This window comes from Channa argus, chromosome 12, assembly GCF_033026475.1.
Source record: "Channa argus isolate prfri chromosome 12, Channa argus male v1.0, whole genome shotgun sequence".
NCBI classification, from domain to species: domain Eukaryota; kingdom Metazoa; phylum Chordata; class Actinopteri; order Anabantiformes; family Channidae; genus Channa; species Channa argus.
Genome location: NC_090208.1, coordinates 22,331,053 through 22,349,889, shown reverse-complemented (window position 1 = coordinate 22,349,889; position 18,837 = coordinate 22,331,053). Strand labels below are relative to the sequence as shown.

At 39.1% G+C, this 18,837-nt stretch overlaps 1 protein-coding gene across 2 annotated transcripts; it reads right to left on the bottom strand.

The window, feature by feature from the left end:
* Positions 1 to 1,439: 1,439 nt before the first annotated feature.
* On the bottom strand, positions 1,440 to 13,769 carry LOC137137503 (up-regulator of cell proliferation-like). Of its 2 annotated transcripts, XM_067523837.1 has the most exons (5): positions 13,362 to 13,769; positions 12,471 to 12,532; positions 12,279 to 12,355; positions 11,981 to 12,202; positions 1,440 to 7,731 (listed from the first exon to the last, which is right to left on the bottom strand). In XM_067523837.1, the coding sequence occupies exons 4-5, from the start codon at positions 12,063 to 12,065 to the stop codon at positions 3,059 to 3,061; spliced, it is 4,758 nt and encodes a 1,585-aa protein (XP_067379938.1). In that variant the 5' UTR covers positions 12,066 to 12,202; positions 12,279 to 12,355; positions 12,471 to 12,532; positions 13,362 to 13,769; the 3' UTR covers positions 1,440 to 3,058. The 2 variants fall into 2 exon arrangements, with proteins under 2 accessions (XP_067379938.1, XP_067379939.1); XM_067523838.1 differs by lacking the exon at positions 12,471 to 12,532 and having other exon boundaries at positions 13,362 to 13,471.
* Positions 13,770 to 18,837: the final 5,068 nt, after the last annotated feature.

The following is an 18,837-nucleotide window of genomic DNA, read 5'->3' as shown; positions in this document are numbered from 1 at the left end:
GTTTTCCCTTTATAGTGAATTAATAGTGTAAAGTAACATCAAATGCAAAATATGATTTATTCATTTAATTAGTTTATTTATTTTTTGTGAATGTGAACCATGTTTAAATACCCCACAACAGAGCAGGGTTAGTATTCAGTACTAAACACTGAGGGACTGACTGTTCCCCTCAGTCAGGATTTAGGTCCAACCTTCCTCAGCATTCCTTGCCAGATCCTCATCATCTTTCCCCTTGTCAACACACCGAACTCTTGGTTAACCTGACCTGAGTAGTCCTGTCTCTCCTGAATTGGACTCTAGTCTCAAGCAGCTTTTAGTCTGAGGTTTGGTGTGTTTCTGTTAGTTTCCTTAGTCTTTTCCAGTGTGTTCCCTTTGGTTTAGCAGTTTATCTTTCACATCCATGTTTTATTTTATTTCTCAGCCGTTTTCACTAGTGTTATTTTGGTTAATTATTTTTCACTCCGGTTGTCGACATTAGATCTGTCTGGTTTTCTTCAAGTTAGTTTCCCTGGTGTTTTAGTCGAGTTGATAGTTTGTGTTTAGCCTTTTGTTCAGCGTTCACTACCTGCCATTTGCCTTTTTCTTTTTCTGTTAGGAGGCTTTCTGATAATCACTGAATTTTTACCAATACATGAGTTTTGTTTAGTCAGTCCCTCTCAGTCTCCTCACTTGCGTCCAGCTTTGCCATAACTGTGATAATTGAAGTAGTGGAATAGAGAAAGTGTTGGTATTGAAGGTGCTTCAGTTTTTTCAGGCTTCGTATCATGAAAACTGATATTAACAAGTTATGACTAAAGATCGTTCCCTTCATCTGCAGTCAGTGTCTCAAACTTTAGACCTGCTGCAGATGATATTAATGATTTCAATTCAGTCTTTATACTAAGCAACATATTTACTGAACACACACATGTTTCAGCTAAATATTCTCATCTGACTAAGTGTATTTCACTAAATTGTTTTATTTTTTTTAAACTTATTTGCTGAAGTGCAGGAAACCACTGCTCTCTATTTTATGCTCTTCTCATCTTGGACTGGCTTGATATTTGTTTACTTCTTTGTCACTAAAACATGCTACAAGAATCCAGGAGTCTTTGTAAAGTGAAACATTAATAATCATTCAATCATAAGATAAGCAATAGAGTGGTAACTTTGTTTCTCAGTCACAGGATTTTACCAGCAGCAGCTCAGGAAGTGGAAACACTATGCAGCTGGCCAACACTCAAAGGGAGCAGCTAAGATGTGGTTCAGTGCTCAAGGACATGCCATCAAGCAAACGTCTACTGTGCTTTATCAGGTTACCATCAATGTCCATTTTTCTGGCCTCTTTGACACTATCCTTTAGTAGGGAAAGTGCATCCAGTAATAGAAATTCAGCAAAACTGATTTTTTTTTAATATTTGATTGGTTAGAAGGGTCAGCCTCCCTCAACATCTCTTTTTCTCTGAATTTGACTTCGCAGGAGGCTTCAACTTTATCTTTTTACAATAAGATATTGGAGCATATTTATACCAAAAATGTTTTTAAAAGGTAACAAACCGTTTATGAAAACTTCTACTCTGGATCAGATTGATGGTTGCATTGCGTCTTGTAATGAAATCACAAATGTGGGGACAATGTTCTTCTTCCTCACACTGTCTTGAATGGAAAGGACAAGACGCAGGCGATTAGAAGGAAAAATAAAGTTTCTTAACTAAAAATCACATCCAGGACACTGGAGGTGGAGTCAGTTACTGTGGTTGAGGACACCTGGGCCCAGTGTCCTACTTTCTATAAAACCCTGGCCTCCCTTGGAGACAAGCAGCTTGCCGTCTGGCCTGCTCTCTGTCGCTCAACCTTTCCTTGCGTCGTAGTTTTGTCTTTTTATGTTACTTTAAGTTCACTCATCCATGCACACACGTCACTGATGGGACTGATGATGTTATTTTTGGTTGTCTAGCCTTGGTTTTGTTACAATAAACTTCTTATTTTGGGAACCAGAATGTAGTGTGATGTTCTTTGCCAAGAACAGGGGACATAGTTGTGATGTGAGGAGTGGAAATTGAAATCCATGAAAACTGTTGTACTGTTACTGGGGACAAGTCAGAAGGTAAGCTGACGTCCTGCTGTCCTCAGGGCCGGCATCGTTCTGGCTCCACACACACACATGCGTTTATCTGCTGGGCTAATAACAATTTTAATAATAAATCCTCAGTGTATTTATTTGTCTGTGATTTCATCTGTGTCACCACAAGTGACTCAGTGTAGCTCTTTGGTTCACGCAGTTAGGGCTGAATTTCACTTTATCCTTATTTCAGTACATTTGAAAACTGAAGACATTTAAGTAAACTGAGATGAACACATGAACATCACTGAGGTTATTTAAAGGTTGAGGATCAGAGGACTGGTGCATAGAAAGACTCATGTAACATCCAAAATGTGAACATATACATAAGCAGTGACATAAACACACTCACATTCAATAGAGGGTTAACAGTAAGTACTTTACTGTATACATGCTGACAATAGCACATATGGAATAACCAGCCTTTTTATTTTTTGATTTTTCTTTTTACATATTTTTACATATTATTTGGCATTAGATACTTTACAGAAATAAAAGTCATTCAGAATAAAAAAAAATAAACATTTTGGTTCATGACAATGTTATCATCTATAATGTTAACTTTGTTTAGACTTAATTATCATGCTTCTGTGAAATAAACAGAATTTAAATTTTAGCTTAGGAACAACACATATTACACTCAATTATGTGAGAAAAACATTGTTCTATCATGTATATTTTACATGTTGAAATAGACTGAATAATAATGTAGAAATTAGATTTTTGAAAGCAACCATTTTAAATCCAAAAAAGAATCCTATATCATGTTTTTTAGCATTTGTCCTAAATATTGACAGAATAAAATCATCTTATACATTGGTTACTTGTATAGTAACTGTGATTTCTCTTTAAGCTGTAGTTGTTGAATGTCTGTGTGAAGGGATAATATCTTAAGTCAGGTGATTCTGAATCAATGTAGAGGGTTTGTACAATTGTGATTCTGGATCATGCAGTTTCTCACTTGATGTAAAATGACTTTTTGAGACTCTCTGCTGCCTGTGTCTTTGTGATCTTCTTCCAAGCTGGAGGGATCTCAGCAGGTTCTGCTCCATATTCTTCTGCAAAGTCCTTGTTGAACTTTGCCATCACATATTTCCAGTAGTCTGATGCCTCAAGACTCCCATCTGGAGGAATTTTCCAGTCTGGGAAAATTTCTTTGTACTGCTTGTATGGGTGCCATTCATATTTTGTAGCACTACAACGGAAACGTGCATCACTGATCACAGAGGAAGAACATATGTCAGTAACAAGTTTTCTTGACTCATCCCACCTGTATCTACCCAGACCCTCTGGTCGATGTAGTGAAGCCCAGTGCTCAGTGTGAGCTGCTCCTCCTGCTTCACAAGGAGCTGTACAGAATGGACACTGTTTACCACATCCAATCAGATTGGTGAAAATCTCATTTTGAGGCTTCACACGCAGGTGAATTAGTTTCCTTTCAATGTTTGATTTTTTAAACTGCTCTCTAAGATTTTCTGCCATTAAATTCACAGACTCTGTGAGCCACTGAGCAAACTGTTCCTGGTCAGCCTTCTTCAGGATCATGAAAGCACCAAGAGCATCCTGGGAAATTACCAGTTTATGACCAAGGTATTTGCACATATCTTCAACAAATGTCTTCAGGTTGTTAAAACTTTTCCTTTTAGCCTTGTTGATGGCGTTGTTTATGCCGCTGATACTCGACTGAAGATGCTGATCCTCAAACTTGAGCATCTTAGAGCCATTTGAGAAGTGGCTCAGTATTTGGTCAAGTATTTGTTTCTTTACAAACTCCTCATATGAAGAAATGTAGCTCAGATAGTTTTCAAATGTATCCTTTGCAAGCAGATCCTGTAGAAGTGAATACTGGAGCCACATTCTTGTGCTGAACTTCTGCAGTGTCAGCATTTCTCCAATGATGTCAAAACCCAGAAAACGGTTGATAAAGTCTTCAACTGCAGGCTTCAAGCATTGGTTGGTGAATTCTTCTGCCTTTTTCTGGCACTGGTCTTCATTATCAAACACATCTTTGAAATTAGCACGAAACGTCTCCTTATTCTGACTCAAACATCTGTAAGGATCATTCACTTGTAGAAAATTTTCATGCATTTGCTGAAATTTTCTTGCTGCAAATCCACAAATGTGCAGTTTTAGAGAAACTTCAAACTCAATTTTTTTCTTAACATGCATTAAGTGGTTTTCTAGCCTCTCATCAATCATGTGCAGGATCTCCTGGATGTAGGTGTCATGGTAGTTGGTTTTTCTTTCCATTTTTTCATTTACAGCCTGTTTACAAGCAGCTATGATGCTGTCAGCCAATTTTTGCTCCATCATTGTGTGATCTTGAAGGTTTAACCACTTGCTGATTTTGTGTTTAGTTTGGTTGTAGAATCCTTCAGCTGTATATTTTAAAGGCATTAGTCCACAATCTTTCAGACTCTTTTTACTCAGCAATTCACATGTATGACTCCCCTTATGTGACAGGTTCTGTCTCAGGTAGTGGGACACACAGGTGAAGACATCTGTGGGCTTCAGTTTAGAAAAAGACAGTTCGCTCACTGTTTCATTCCACATTTTATCAAATTCTTTGTCCAGCTCTTCCTCTGTCATCTGGACTTTTTTCTTTCGACATTCATCAATCAGTGCACACACTGCTTTTACCATTTCTTTTGTGTGATTCTCCTTGATTTGTTCAACTTCTCTCATTCCCTGTTTGATCTCTGCTGCTGCTGTGAGCTGATTAAACACAGAGTTCTCCATGTCTCGTCGAATGCTCTTTGCACTGTTTGAGAATTCCTCTCTGTATCCTTCAACCAGATACACATGACCTTCTGTTTGCTTGAAATAATCTGTCAGATTTTTGAGAAGCTTTGTCTCCCATTCAGCCAGCAATGTGGAGGCTTCAGTTTTTAAACATGTCAGAAGTTCTCTAATGTCAGATTTGGCAGATTTTGCAGCAACTGTACCAACATTTGAAATTCTTGTTTCAGCACGTGTAACCCAGGTGTACATGTCTTTTTTGAATTCCCATTCCCATTTGTTGGATTCTGTGCAGAGTCTCATGTATGCATCAGCCACTAGACTGTTTCTGAAGCTGAAGATGAAGTTTTCATGCTTCACTGCATTCCACAGACTTTTCATCCACTCTGTAAACTCCATGACATTATTAGCAGATGACTCACAATTTCCCAGTAGTTGAATGATGTTTTTCTTGAGCTCATATACAGCTTCACTGTAGCCTGCATTGACTGGTGCCATTGGTGGGTTTCCATTCCAGAGTCCAGGAATGTACCAGTTCCCAGTGTCTGGGTTGTACTCCATCACATCAGTGAAGCTCTTGTAATCCTCTTTCTTTTCCATCTTGGCTGCTGCCTGAGTCATCTCATTTAGCTGTTGCAGGAGCAGTTTCCTGTCTCTTAAGTTCTTCTCATGGGCCGAAACATCAGACACATTCTGGTGAACAAACTGACATTTATGCTTTTTGCCGACCTCTTTCATCCTGAGAAAAGCGTGAACAACTATCTGCAGGATGTCCTTCATTTCTGTTGAATTCTCCATTGCAATGTTGATAATGGTGATATCACTCAAACCCACTACAAGTGTTGCAAGTTCATTGTCGTGCTCATGACTATCATCCAGCTGTGCAAGCTCTGGTGACTTTAAGCCCTCAGTGTCAATGATCACCACGAAGTCACAGTTCAGTACTTTTTTAATGTCGTCATTGATTTTGAGGAGCAACATGAAGGCACCTCGAGTGCATCGACCACTGCTGACTGCAAACTGCACTCCAAACATGGTGTTGAGGAGAGTGGACTTTCCTGTGCTCTGAACTCCAAGAACTGTGACTACCAGTATCTTGTTCTTAGGAGACACCAGCTCATTGAGCTGAGAGAGGACGTCACTCACCCATGTGAGAGGTATGTTGGAGGCATCTCCGTCTACCAGCTCAAGGGGAAATCCATCAAGCATCAATCCTGCACAGAGTTTGGGCAGATGCTGCAGCTGTTGACGTGATGGGTTTGTTTCTGGAAGGGAAAGTGAAGCTTCGTAGATTTGACCCATTTCACGGAAGAAGTGTTCAGTCCCCAGTGAGCTGTTGGAGAGTTGTCGGTCAATGTCTTTAATCTCCTCTTTGTTCTCAGAATTGTTGCCCTTCTTCTTGTACTGCTCCCTGAGGCCAGACAGTTTTTCTCGAGACAGGTTATCGAGGTTCATTCGCATCCATTTGAGGAAGTAACACCTCTCTATTCCTGGACTTGATATTGCATTTATGAAGCACGTCATTGCATCTGACATGTCATAAGAGTTCTGTTTGTCCCGAAGTTTTTCTTTTTGTGTCTTAAGATCACCTTTGTATGTTTCAATATTTTGAGAGCCAACTTTCCGAAGCCGAAATTCTTCTTTTTCCAGGTTTGTCAGTTCCTTCCATATTTGACCTTGCAGAGGAAGCTCAGCTTCTTTGTATTTAAGGATGTCTTGAATTTTTACAGTGATGTTATCTGCATTATTCTTGGCAGTCTGACACTCAGTAGACTTTTCATCAACTAAGATTCCCAGTTCATGAGCAATGTCAGCCATCTGCTCTATTCCCATCTTCATCCTTGTGTTCTCAACCACATCACTGACTGTTTCCTTCAATTTTTTGACAAAATCTGCATTGTTTTTATCCTTTGTCTTAATAATGATGTTTTTCTTATCCAAGCTCAAGTTAGTTGCTACCTTTTTAAGGACATCTAAATTAATCTGTTTGCTTTCACCGTTAACTACTAGGAAGATTTGTGCCTTGTTGTTAAGCAGTTTGAACTCAGATTCCAACTTGTCAAAAAACACAAAAACTGCTGCAGATGTCTGACACAAAAATGAGTATTGTGTCTCAAATGAAGCAATGTCTCCACGAAGATTAGCTACAGCTACTGGTTCACTGAAAACATCCATGTTTTTGTTTCCACAAGGAAGGTACCAAGTAATTTCAGTCAGTCCATTGGATATTCTTCTTGGACTGTCTCCACATTCCATGTTACGGTGAATAAATGTGTCATGGTACTGCTGAGAATTACTCAGTAGCTTGTTGAGGATCTCTGACTTAGACAAAGAGCACTCACCCAGCCTCACAAAAGAGATCATTGGAAGTTCAGACAGAACTATTCTGTCCTCCATAAAGCCCTTGGACTCTGAGAGGGACGGAGGTCTGTACTTTTTAACAATGTCTCTCATGGCCCAGAGCATGAGTGTGCACTGTGGTGTGTCACAATTAGGAAGCAGCAGAGGGACAGAAAACTGACACATGGACATTTTGAGTGACATTTCCTGTTGTACAAACCCATCAGAACACAGGAACAGAGCAGTGATTAGGTCAAGGGGGTTTATGTCACCTGAGTTTGAAGAGTCAAACAGATCATCCAAATCTAACTCTGTGATCTCTGATGTAACATCACAGTTTGATTCACATACTGATGTCCATTTCACATTTCTAGCTGTCACATTAACCATCATCAATTTCTTTAGAAAATACCATGGAAGATCTGAATTACACCTGGCAGGTTCATCGGTGATGATCTTCTCATCAATCTGAAGTATTGAGCTCAGTGACAGCTTCTCTGTGTAGTTCTGCTCCAGCCCCAGATCCTCCAAAAAACTCTGCATGCGTGTCTCTGTAGATATAAAAATGCTTGTTATTTTCAAGCAATTGCTTATTTTATTGATCTTACAACATTATATGTAAGTAAATTAACTGATAGCCCACCAGTAACAGCTGATTCCTCCCTATGGGTCAAGAAGCTGTTCTCCTGAGGATACCGATATGGACCAAAATACAGTGGTAAAGTAGCAAAGGAGAAACACAAGCTGACCAGAACTAGGTAAGAGAGCTGTATATAACTCACTAATGTGTTGGGTAGGTGGAAAGACAATAGCATAGTCGCACCAGAGAACTGCCTACAAGAGAACAGTACTGGGTACTACAAGAGAAGTAATCACCTGTCCTGGACACACTCTACCAACTGAACCAACTCAACATGTGACGAAATGGCAGTGTAGTATCTACTACTCTCCTTTCAGCTTATCCAGTGAGTTCAGGGTCACAACAGCGGATCATTGTCCACATGTTGATTTGGCACAGGTTTTACACCGGATGCCCTTCCTTACACAACCCTCCTCAATTTCTGCACTGCACAGCTGGGGAGGGGAATGGGCTGTTAGGGGTTCGGTGTCTTGCCCAGGGACACTTCGACATATAGCCAGGGCCAGGGATCAAACCACTCACCCTGTGGTCTGTGGACAACTGCCTTTACCAACTGAGCTATAGCCGCCCCTATGTGTAGTATAATACCCAGTATAAAGACAGTTTTAATCAATTGAATAAATAGTGGGAATTGGGGTTTTATTAAAAAGGAATCAGCGGTTGGACAACTAAACTGGAAACAGAAGAGGAGAGCACAAGTCTTTGTCCAAAACAAATGAGTTGTTCCAAGCTGACTGGAAGGTATTTGTTATGTGGACAGATGACTGCGTTGTGAGGGAGAGTAGAATGATTAAAGGGAAAACACAGATGGAGACAAAACAGACAGAACCAGAGTATATAGACCAAAAGATTGTTCTAACACTGTATCCTGTCTTGTCTGAGTTCAATAAGGTGAATCCAGGTTTGGACTCTGCTCTTCCGGCCATAAAGTAAGTCTTTTTAAAATGCAGTTTCCTAACACAAACATTGTCACGAAAATCAATTGCTGCAATTGAAAATATTCGTAAGCCAATTACTAAAAAAACAATGATGACTTTTCTTGGCGTGACACCAATTTAGAGAAAGTGGATCCCAAATTATTCTCTGCGTGAAACTTCCCTGCCTGCTGTGGTGCATGGTAAATATCTTTTGCATATGAAGAAATCATTTTGGCTCCTGAAAGGCAATACTTTCTGTAGCTCCTACATTAGGTTTCCCTAATTCTAATCTGTCTTTCACTCAGTTTGCAGTCCAGGAACATGACTTCTGTATTATGCCAATCTCACGGTTGTAAACTACAGCCTCTTGCTTATTTATCATTAAAGCTGGATCCAGTAGTAGCAGGTCTCCCTGTCTGTCTCAGAGCTGTTGCTGCAGCAGAAAAAACTGTGTTAGCATCACATGATGGGTTTAGCTATTCTGATATATGGCATGAAAAGCCCAACATTACTGTGAAAAGATTTAATATGTTGAAGCCTGCGATTCTTCTGCTCACAGAGGAGCATGGAGATCCTCATAACTGCACTAAAGTACTGAAAACCCTCTGTACTCCCAGATCTGGTCTCACTGACACGCTAATCCTAAAAGCTGACATAGAGTTATGGGTTGATGGCTCTGATTCCTGAGATGTCAAAACTGGCAGAAGTCAGGTTGGTTTGCAGTTGTCCCAAAACGTAATTTCTAGTGATAAACTACCTTCTAACTTGTCTGCACAAGCTGGTGAGCTGACAGCTCTTACTGAAGCCGGTAAATTTGCCAAAGAAAAAACTCGTGTTTGGCATTGTTAACGACTATGGTTGTCTCTGGAGACAAAGGGGTTTTTATGACATCAGCTGGACCTCCAACTGCACCTTCTTCTTTTTACAGATCATCAGATGTTATCCTGTTGTCCACACAAATATCTGTTGTTAAATGTGACTCTAACATTAACTATAGATGTAATTTCTGGAAATTCAGCAGAAAATGCTGCTGCAGAAGCATCAGCGACAACAAGATAAATGTTTCACCTCACTCAACTTTCTCTCCCACAGGAACTGAAGCTACAACCTGACCTGTCAAACATCCTGTCCCTAGCAGGTATGTGACTGAAAAACGCTGTGAAAGAAATTGGGTGCAACACTTCAAAAAGTGACATGGCTGGGCCCAGATTTAAACCTTATTTACCCAATTCTTATTTCCATTTGTATGCAAAGCGAGCTCATGGTATTTATCACACTTCCAAAGTAAGTTTGTATGATACTCACTGTTACACTAGGATTTGTTATTTTCAGCATATGCAGCTGAGTACTGCAAGAGACATAATCTGTCGAGCACATAATGGCTCTGGTGCCATTAAAATGCCATTGCAAGGACACCCACCACTTCATTGGTCTTTATAACATTGGATGATTGACTTCATTGAACTGTCACTATGCCACAACAGATATTTCTTGACCGTGTTTTACATGGTTAGCAAGTGGGTAGAGGTTTTTCTTTCTTCCAAACAGGATAAACAGGTAAAAGACCCTAAAAAGAGACACAACCATTATGTTGGAGGTGACTGTATATTTACAATATACAAGGATTTCCCCATAAAATATGTTGCCTTAATAGGAACATATCTCTCTAAAATCCCAATATACACCCCTGCGTAAGTGGAAGAGAAAGTACTGTCCACTTATATTATGTCCCTTTGCGGTTTCAACACAAACAGAAACTCACTGATCTACTCATATTCAATGATCTAATTACCGCAGAGATAGAATTGTTACTCTAATATAGTCTCAAAGCATAATTATTGTGAGAGAATTTAGGATTCACAGAAACAGGGACAAGCAGTGAGGCAGAGGAAGCAGATTATTTGTGGATTATTTATTGCAACATTTGACTGAATTACTTGATAATTCATGTTTGTACCATGTGATATGGTTTTCAAACTATCATTACCCAATTTTTTCAAAAGTATGTTTGTAGATCAGGGAATCTTTAGGCCTAATTTTGGAGTAAAATATTTATATTGAGACAGTGACATTTTGGAGTTAGGGTCCAGCCTGAACTATGGCTCTGATGACTTTCCCAATACTCAACATTTATGACTGTGTAAATTCTTGTAACTCGTACTCTTTCAGTTACTGTTCCCTCTATCATGTACACTTAGTAATTCACTCAACAGTGAGAAGTTAATCGATATTTCGGACACTTACTAACGGTTCTCATATTGCGTCATCATTTAAAGCTGTTTGAGCCCCACAACAGTAATTTGCTCATCTCTAAATTTGGAACATTGCATTGTGGGATTGTTAGCAAAAAGTGTACATGCCATGTACACTATGGTACATTTATTGATGTATTGTGGGATACTTTAAGTTTACTATATAGTGCATAGATTTATACACAACATTTGGACACTACTATAGAAATGGTGATCACGCTGTACAGTGCAATATATAGTGAGTGAGGGGTTATTTCTGACAAAGCCCTAAACTACTTGTAAATCATATGTACGATATTGCATAGTCAAAGTACCATAACCATTTACACTATCTGTGTAAATTATCTGTACTTAAACAGTAGAGAATTCTTCTACTACCTTGATACTTCATTCACCCATTAATTCACCCATTCACCCTCATAATCACTCACACACCGATGGAGGATGTAGCTGGCGGGAGCTGGTGGGACTGGTAGTGTGGAGTTTGCATACTATCCCTGTAAACCTACATGGTAGCTGTAACCCAGGTACTTAGAAATACTTATTTATAATATTATTTATAATATTAATAAATAACAGAAAAGGAAAATGATAATGAGCAACTGCTTTATATAACAGCTGGGTAAGTTAAACTCTAAGCACTAAATGTAGAAGCTTTTGAAAAAACAGGCTTTTATGATGGTTTTCAGTTGTTTGGTTGACATAATATTATGGTGCAGTCAGGCTGATTTCCCATCTTCCCAAGTCCTGAGATGATCACATCAAGAAAATAATTTACTTGAAATCTGCTTTATGAAATTTAAAGGACTAAATAACATAATTATTAAGGGAACTATTTGTTTGTGTGTTTGATGCATGTGTCTGTGTTCATCCATTCTCTTCCTATTTAACATTATGGATTTGTAAGGTTTCACAAAGTCAATGGATGTTGTTTCTGGGGAAATAGTTTTAATTTATGATTTTCTTTACTTCTTAGAATATTTTTACTTACTTGTGTTTGCAGACGTCTTCATATTTTCACTCTTTGTTTCTTCGGAATTCTGAAGAGAATTTTGAACATCTGGCCTCAGGTCCATTGTCTGATGCACAATTTCTCCTTCTCTGCAACAAGTCACAATGTAGTTCCCCACTTCACCAGCAGGGGTTTGCAAGTGTGTAGGAACTGACTCACTCTTGATATTATAGACTGTTTTCTTCACATGAGGGCAAAGAGCTGTGGAAAAAACAATAGAAAAAATGTAAATGATAATAATAATTTTACATACAGCTACTTAGACTGAAAAACTAACCTCCATTATTGGCATCCGAGTGGTGACAGTCAGCCTTGCAATCAGATCATTGTGTTAATGGAGGATCCTCAGAACCCCTTGATAAATGAGGACAATACACATTTGCAGATGTGTTAAATCAACCCATCATCTCACACAGTAGCTTATCACAGTGTTTCATATATTTTGTGAATTTATAAGCCTGCTGTTTACCTCCATCTGACTACACTCTCAGTGATCCTTTACTGCCTCCAAATTATTCAAGCAGTTTGTAACTGAAAAGAACGAAAGAAAGAGTCTATAAGGCTCCATGTACCAAGTGTAATACATAAGAGCACAGTTCTAGCTGCTTGACTGCAGTTTGAACAAATACCACAAAGCCCTAACACAAAGAAATTCATCCATTCATTATATTCTTAGACTGTGGGTGGAGACCAGGGTACCAGGGGGAAACCTACGCCAGCACGGGGAGAACATGTAGACTCCACACAGGAAGCTGTGAGGCGGCAGCACTAACCACTGCACCACCGCCAACACAAAAACAATCATTTACATTTAGTCACTTGGCAGAGAGTTTTATCCTCAACGACTTACAAATGAGGTACAAGGCAAAAATCTAAATCAAGGAGAAAACTTTAAAGTTCTATGAGAAGTGTTACCATTTCATCAGATGTAAGAAAGAATAGAAAGGAATTAAAAAAATAAATTTTTATTTAGGTCATAGGAAGTTCCGGGTATCTGAACCATGAGCATTCACAATAATGTGCACTATTTATTTTGTTATGTTTCCCCTCCTTTCCCCCCCTCCTCATCTGTTTGTGTGTGTGTGTGTTTGTCCTTTGTCCACCCTGGGAAAAAATGACGGTCAAGAGCCAAGACAAAAAACTTTTATATTTGCCTGCTTCAGCACGTGGCAGGCTTAGCTTTAGGTTGCAAGATGTCAAGTTCCTAATATTTCACAGTACGAAATGCCCTGCAGCATCAGATTATACAGGCAGTTCGTAAGAAGGAAGCAATGTTGTTTGTTCTGCTTTTCAGGTAATTTCCATCAAGCACAAACCGGGGCAATCACTGACAAAAAAAAAGAGGAAGAGAACAACTCACCATTGATGAAGAGGTTTCTTTTACTTTTTCACCATCTGTGCTGAAGTATTTGTCCTGTTACCGGAGACAGAAACCGGAGGCAGCTCTATCCATACACCAGTGCTGCCCCCTCAGTGCAGCCCTTTTTATACTCTGCTTAGTGAAACACTTTCACTTTTGGTTTAATGATCACATGATTTCTTTAAAATTGCAGTGTATATTTTCTCATAAATGCAGATGAAGCCCCTCAGTACAACCCTTGTTCTTTTGCTTAACTAAAAGCATTAACTTCTGCTTTAAGAATTACCTGGTCTCTTGGAAAAGAAAACTGCAGTTTACAGTAAATTGCAGAATAAATCACCGAAGTCACGAGAATCAAGAAAATCATGTATTCTCCATAAAATTGATAAACTTTAGTGTTAATTTTAGAAATGTAATTTTCACCTCAACATTTTGACTAATTTCTTTAACTTGGTCATTTTCTCATATACACAAACATGTTATGAGGTAAATTATGTATTTAAAAAGATAATGAGACATAAATCACTTATATATCACAGTTTGTTTAGTAACACCAAACATACTTTTAAGCAAATCTGTCTTAAGCTACAACAACTTTAAAGTCTTGTGTAATAAATATGAATATTAATGTCACATTTACTACAACAACTCTTTTCTGCCTGTTTAATGTTATCACTGCTGTCTGTGTAACAATCTTGGATTGAATTATTGATCTACATCCAGTCTATACACCAGTCAGCAACAACATAAATACCAAAACCAACGAAACATTATTTCCATCTAGTGGTTTAAATTTTTAGGCCAATACTTGCACTTTTATCGAACATTACATTTGTATAGTTCCAACATTTCTCTTTCACATTCTGCTGTGTATGGAGCTGTGTAGCTGCAGACTGCTCAAAGTGAACATGCTGACCCTTGTCCTCCATTACATTTTTAAGAAATGATAATTGCTGATTGTGTATTTGGATGGCAATAAAGACTAGATGACAGAAAGTGGGAGTAATGTAAGATTTTAAATATCAACTGCCATAAACTTTAAAGAAGATCAATAGAAGAAGAAGAGGAGCAGCAGCAGCAGTACTGGCTTAAACAGGGAGGAAGGCACCAGGGTAAGATGGAATATGCCTTAGTATCCTGAAATATCGAAGTAAGAAATGAGAGGAGAAATTACTGATATACTAATATTATTTACTGTGCATCCAGAAAGTATTCACAGTGCTTAACGTTTTCCACATTTTGTATTACAGCCTTATTCCAAAATTGATAAAACGTTTCATCAAAATTCTACAAACAATTCCCCATTATGATAATGTGAAAGAATTTTGTTTGAAGTGTTTGCAAAAATCACATGTACATGAGTATCATGGCCTTTGCCATGACATTCAAAATTGAGCTCTGTTGCATCCTGTGTCTACTGATCATCCTTCAGATGTTTCTACAACTTGATTGGAGTCCACCTGTGGGAAATTCAGGTGATTGGACATGATTATATAAGGTCCCACAGTTAACAGTGCATGTCAGAGCACAAACCAAGACATGAAGTCCAAGTCTGTTGACCTCCGAGACAGGATTGTATCGAGATATAGATCTGGGGAAGGGTACAGAAACATTTCTGCAACACTGAAGGTCCCAATGAGCACAGTGGCCTCTATCATCTGTAAATGCAGGTCGGCCAAACTGAGTAAGAGAGAAGGGCCTTAGTCAGGGAGATGACCAAGAACCCGATGGTCACTCTGAAAGAGCTCCAGCATTTCATTGTGGAGAGAGGAATAACTTCCAGAAGAACAACCATTTCTGCAGCACTCCACCAATCAGGCCTGTATGGTAGGATGGGCAGACAGAAACCACTCCTCAGTAAAAGGCACATGACAGCCTGACTGAAGGACTCTCAGACCATGAGAAACAAAATTCTCTTGTCTGATGAAACAAAGTCAAGTCAAGTCAAGTGGTTTTTATTGTCATTTCTACTATACACAGTGGTACACAGTACACAGTAGAAACGAGATAACGTTCCTCCAAGAACCAAGGTGCTACAAAACAACACAAGCTATATAAAGTGCATCGAGTGCAACCTAGTGCAAACAGTGCAGATGAAAAACAGTATAGACAGACAGTGTAGACAGACAACACAAAGTAACACAGGACAGGACACAGAACCTAAGACAGTGCCGACCAGTAAACCTACTGTATACTATTTTAGCTTCTTTACTAATTACACTTGGGGTGTCTAAGACCAGATATTGTCATTTTTGCCATGACAATTTGGCACTTCGAAGTGTCACAGGAGGAGCCAGAGTGAACAGTGGCTTGCATGCACCCTGGAAAAGAAAACAAACTCCAGTCTCAACCTCCGCTGAAAGAATCAGTGTAGAGATGGAGAACTGAACAAAGCAGCTCCTATGGTGACTGCCGCCAGATTCACGAACTAAAAATTAAAACTGGTCAACATGGATACCGGGTGAGTTGTAAAGAAGTTCCTAAATTATTTTGTTGAGCTCAAGTTGCCATTCTCGATTGAATAATCTGTTTGAATCGAACCACTCCTAGTCAACTGGGGTAGAGAATTGAAACTCTGTGGATGTACTTCTCACTTGCAAGATAATAAAACCCTAAAAGACGTCCTGGATGTTGAAGCTTATTTACTAATAACACTTGAGGTGTCTAAGAACAGATATGGTCATTTTTGCCATGACACGGTGATCTGCTGATTCCGGTATTAATCCAGTCACAGTAGTATTAAACACCCAGGGCAACTACTCCAGCTGCATCCAGCCACAGCAGTTTTGGACGCTCTGAGATTTGGCTCTATTTTGGCAGCGTAAAATAAAACTAGCAAACAATTGAACAAGTGAACTAGAATAACTATTAGAAATACGACTCTGAATGTAACTGAAAATGGGTTGTGTTATCTGGGTACAGGCCTCACATTTTTTTTTTTTTTTTTGCTATAGTGAAAATCCATAGCCTAAAATGAATGGAGGAACAGTTTGTATTTCTTAAATGTAACATTAAGTGTAATCTACAGTATAACCACGACTTTGTCAGCTTAGACATGCTTGTTGGCATTAGTTTAGACCAGGGGTCTCAATCCATTAGTTTAGACCAGGGGTGAGGCTGAGGCGCATCAGGTGTGACTGTGGCGCAGGAAGGTAGAGCAGTTATCCACCAATCTCACAGTTGCTGGTTCAATCCCCGGCTCCTCCAATCACATGTCGAAGTGTCCTTGAGCAAGACACTGAACCCCAACTTAGTTGCTCCCAGTGAGTGTTGGCCAGCTGCATAGAAGCTCCCCCATTGGTGTATGAATGTGTGTGTGAATGGGTGAATATGAAGCAGTGTAAAGCGCTTTGAGTGCCAATAGGTAGAAAAGTGCTATATAAGTGCAGACCATTTACCATATTCCACAAAAAAGCTTTGTTAAAAAAAAATCTAATCTTCTCAAACATCAATACTAGCAGTTCTTTAACTTCAATGGGTTCTTCTGAACATGAACATGAACGGTTCTTCTGAAAATGGCTTCTCTTGCCTACTTCTTGCTGCCAGAGACCTGGCAGCGCTTCCTCTCACGTAGCTGAGCCACATTTGCCTTGATGGAGGAAGCAGTTGAGACCCTCAGTATGGCTTGAAGATGATCGTCAGTAAGTCTGGACCTGTACTTGGACTTATTGAAATTTAAGTCAGAGAAAAACGTTTTGCACAAATATGTGCTACCAAAAAGTCACAGACTCAGCCGGGGGTCAGTTCTCTCAAAAATGGCCCAAGCTTGTCCACTTTTCCACTCACATCCCTGAACTTGGCTTTGAAGTCAGAGTTGCACTGCAGGATTTTATTTTCTATAATAACCCCATGGATTCAGTGGTACGTCCTAGGCAACACCAATGTTCCACTGAGTATATAACCCAGGCGGAGAAGCCCCTGATGAGGCTCCAGCCTGACTCCGAAGCGGGACAGTGGGTGGGAGCTGGCTGAATGGCCCCATCGAAGGTCCACTCCCCTCTGTGACATTGACATCCTGAAGTATCTGAAGTAAAGTGACAATATACAGTGAATACTGGAACTTTCTTCACTTCAAGCTCTGCTTTCATCGCACTGCACAAGTGTGTGGGTGTGTGCACTTCTCTAGCTACCCCACCTGACTCTTTGTATTTATTTATTTCCTGGTGCTGACTTGTGATAATAATGAATATGATGTTGATTTAGACTTGTAGCTGCATGTGTTTTAATTCTGGACTGGACATTTATGTGCTGTTATTTTTAATTTGTAGCCGACATAAATAGGCTCGGCCTGTTGGGTAGGAATTTTTGGGTCAGATCAGAGAGGTTATGTGTGTGTGTATTTAAATATGTGTGTTTTAACTGTGCATGAAGATGTTTCAATGTTCTATAAAGTTATTCAGTACTCACACATACAGTAAGTAATATTTGTTTCAATGCATATACCCCCACGTGCTCCTCGTACCTCGAAATCCTAAGTAAAGGTACACATGTATTATACAGTAATGTATAATGGAGATAATTTTACAGATATAAAATGCATCATTCTTTGTAAGCCCAGTGTATTTTAAATTTAAAATCTTCAACAGTATAATAATTACAGCTGTAAATAAAGAAAATAAATGTGAAGGAAAGTAAATGTTTTCCCTTTATTATGAATTAATAGTGTAAAGTAACATCAAATGCAAAATATGATTTATTCAATTAATTAATTTATTTATATTTTGTGAATGTGAAGCATGTTTAAATACCCCACAACAGAGCAGGGTTAGTATTCATGACTAAATACTTGCAAAACTAATTCCTGTCAGCATCAGCTGTGTGCTGTTTCCCGATCCTAGTCCTGTTCTTCAGCTTTACCTTTCGTTATCCCTCATTGTTTGCACCTGTTCCCCTCAGTCAGTATTTAGGTCCAGCCTTCCCCAGCATTCTTTGCCAGATCCTCATCTTCTTTCCCCTTGTCAACACACAGAACTCTTGGTGTGTTTCTGTTAGTTTCCTTAGTCTTTTCCAGTGTGTTCCCTTTGGTTTAGTAGTTTATCTTTCACATCCGTGTTTTATTTTATTTCTCAGCCGTTTTTACTAGTGTTATTTTGGTAACTATTTTTCACTCCGGTTGTCGACATTAGATCTGTCGGTTTTCTTCAAGTTAGTTTCCCTGGTGTTTTAGTCCAGTTGATAGTTTGTGTTTAGCCTTTTGTTCAGCGTTCACTACCTGCCATTTGCCTTTTTCTCGTACCCTCCTGTTAGGAGGCTTTCTGATAATCATTGAATTTTTACCGATACACAAGTTTTGTTTAGTCAGTCTCCTCACTTGGGTCCAGCTTTGCCATAATTGTGATAATTAAAGTAGTGGAATAGAGAAAGTGTTGGTATTGAAGGTGCTTCAGTATGTTCAGGTGGCTTCGTATCATGAAAACTGATATTAACAAGTTATGACTAAAGATCGTTCCCTTCATCTGCAGTCAGTGTCTCAAAC

Excerpts from the sequence above, each read along its gene's own strand:
- LOC137137503 (XM_067523837.1), bottom strand. The coding sequence starts at position 12,065 with ATGGACCTGAGGCCAGATGTTCAAAATTCTCTTCAGAATTCCGAAGAA. Across the intron at positions 7,732-11,980 it reads GAAGACGTCTGCAAACACAA|AGACACGCATGCAGAGTTTT; the intron begins GTAAGTAAAAAT and ends TTATATCTACAG.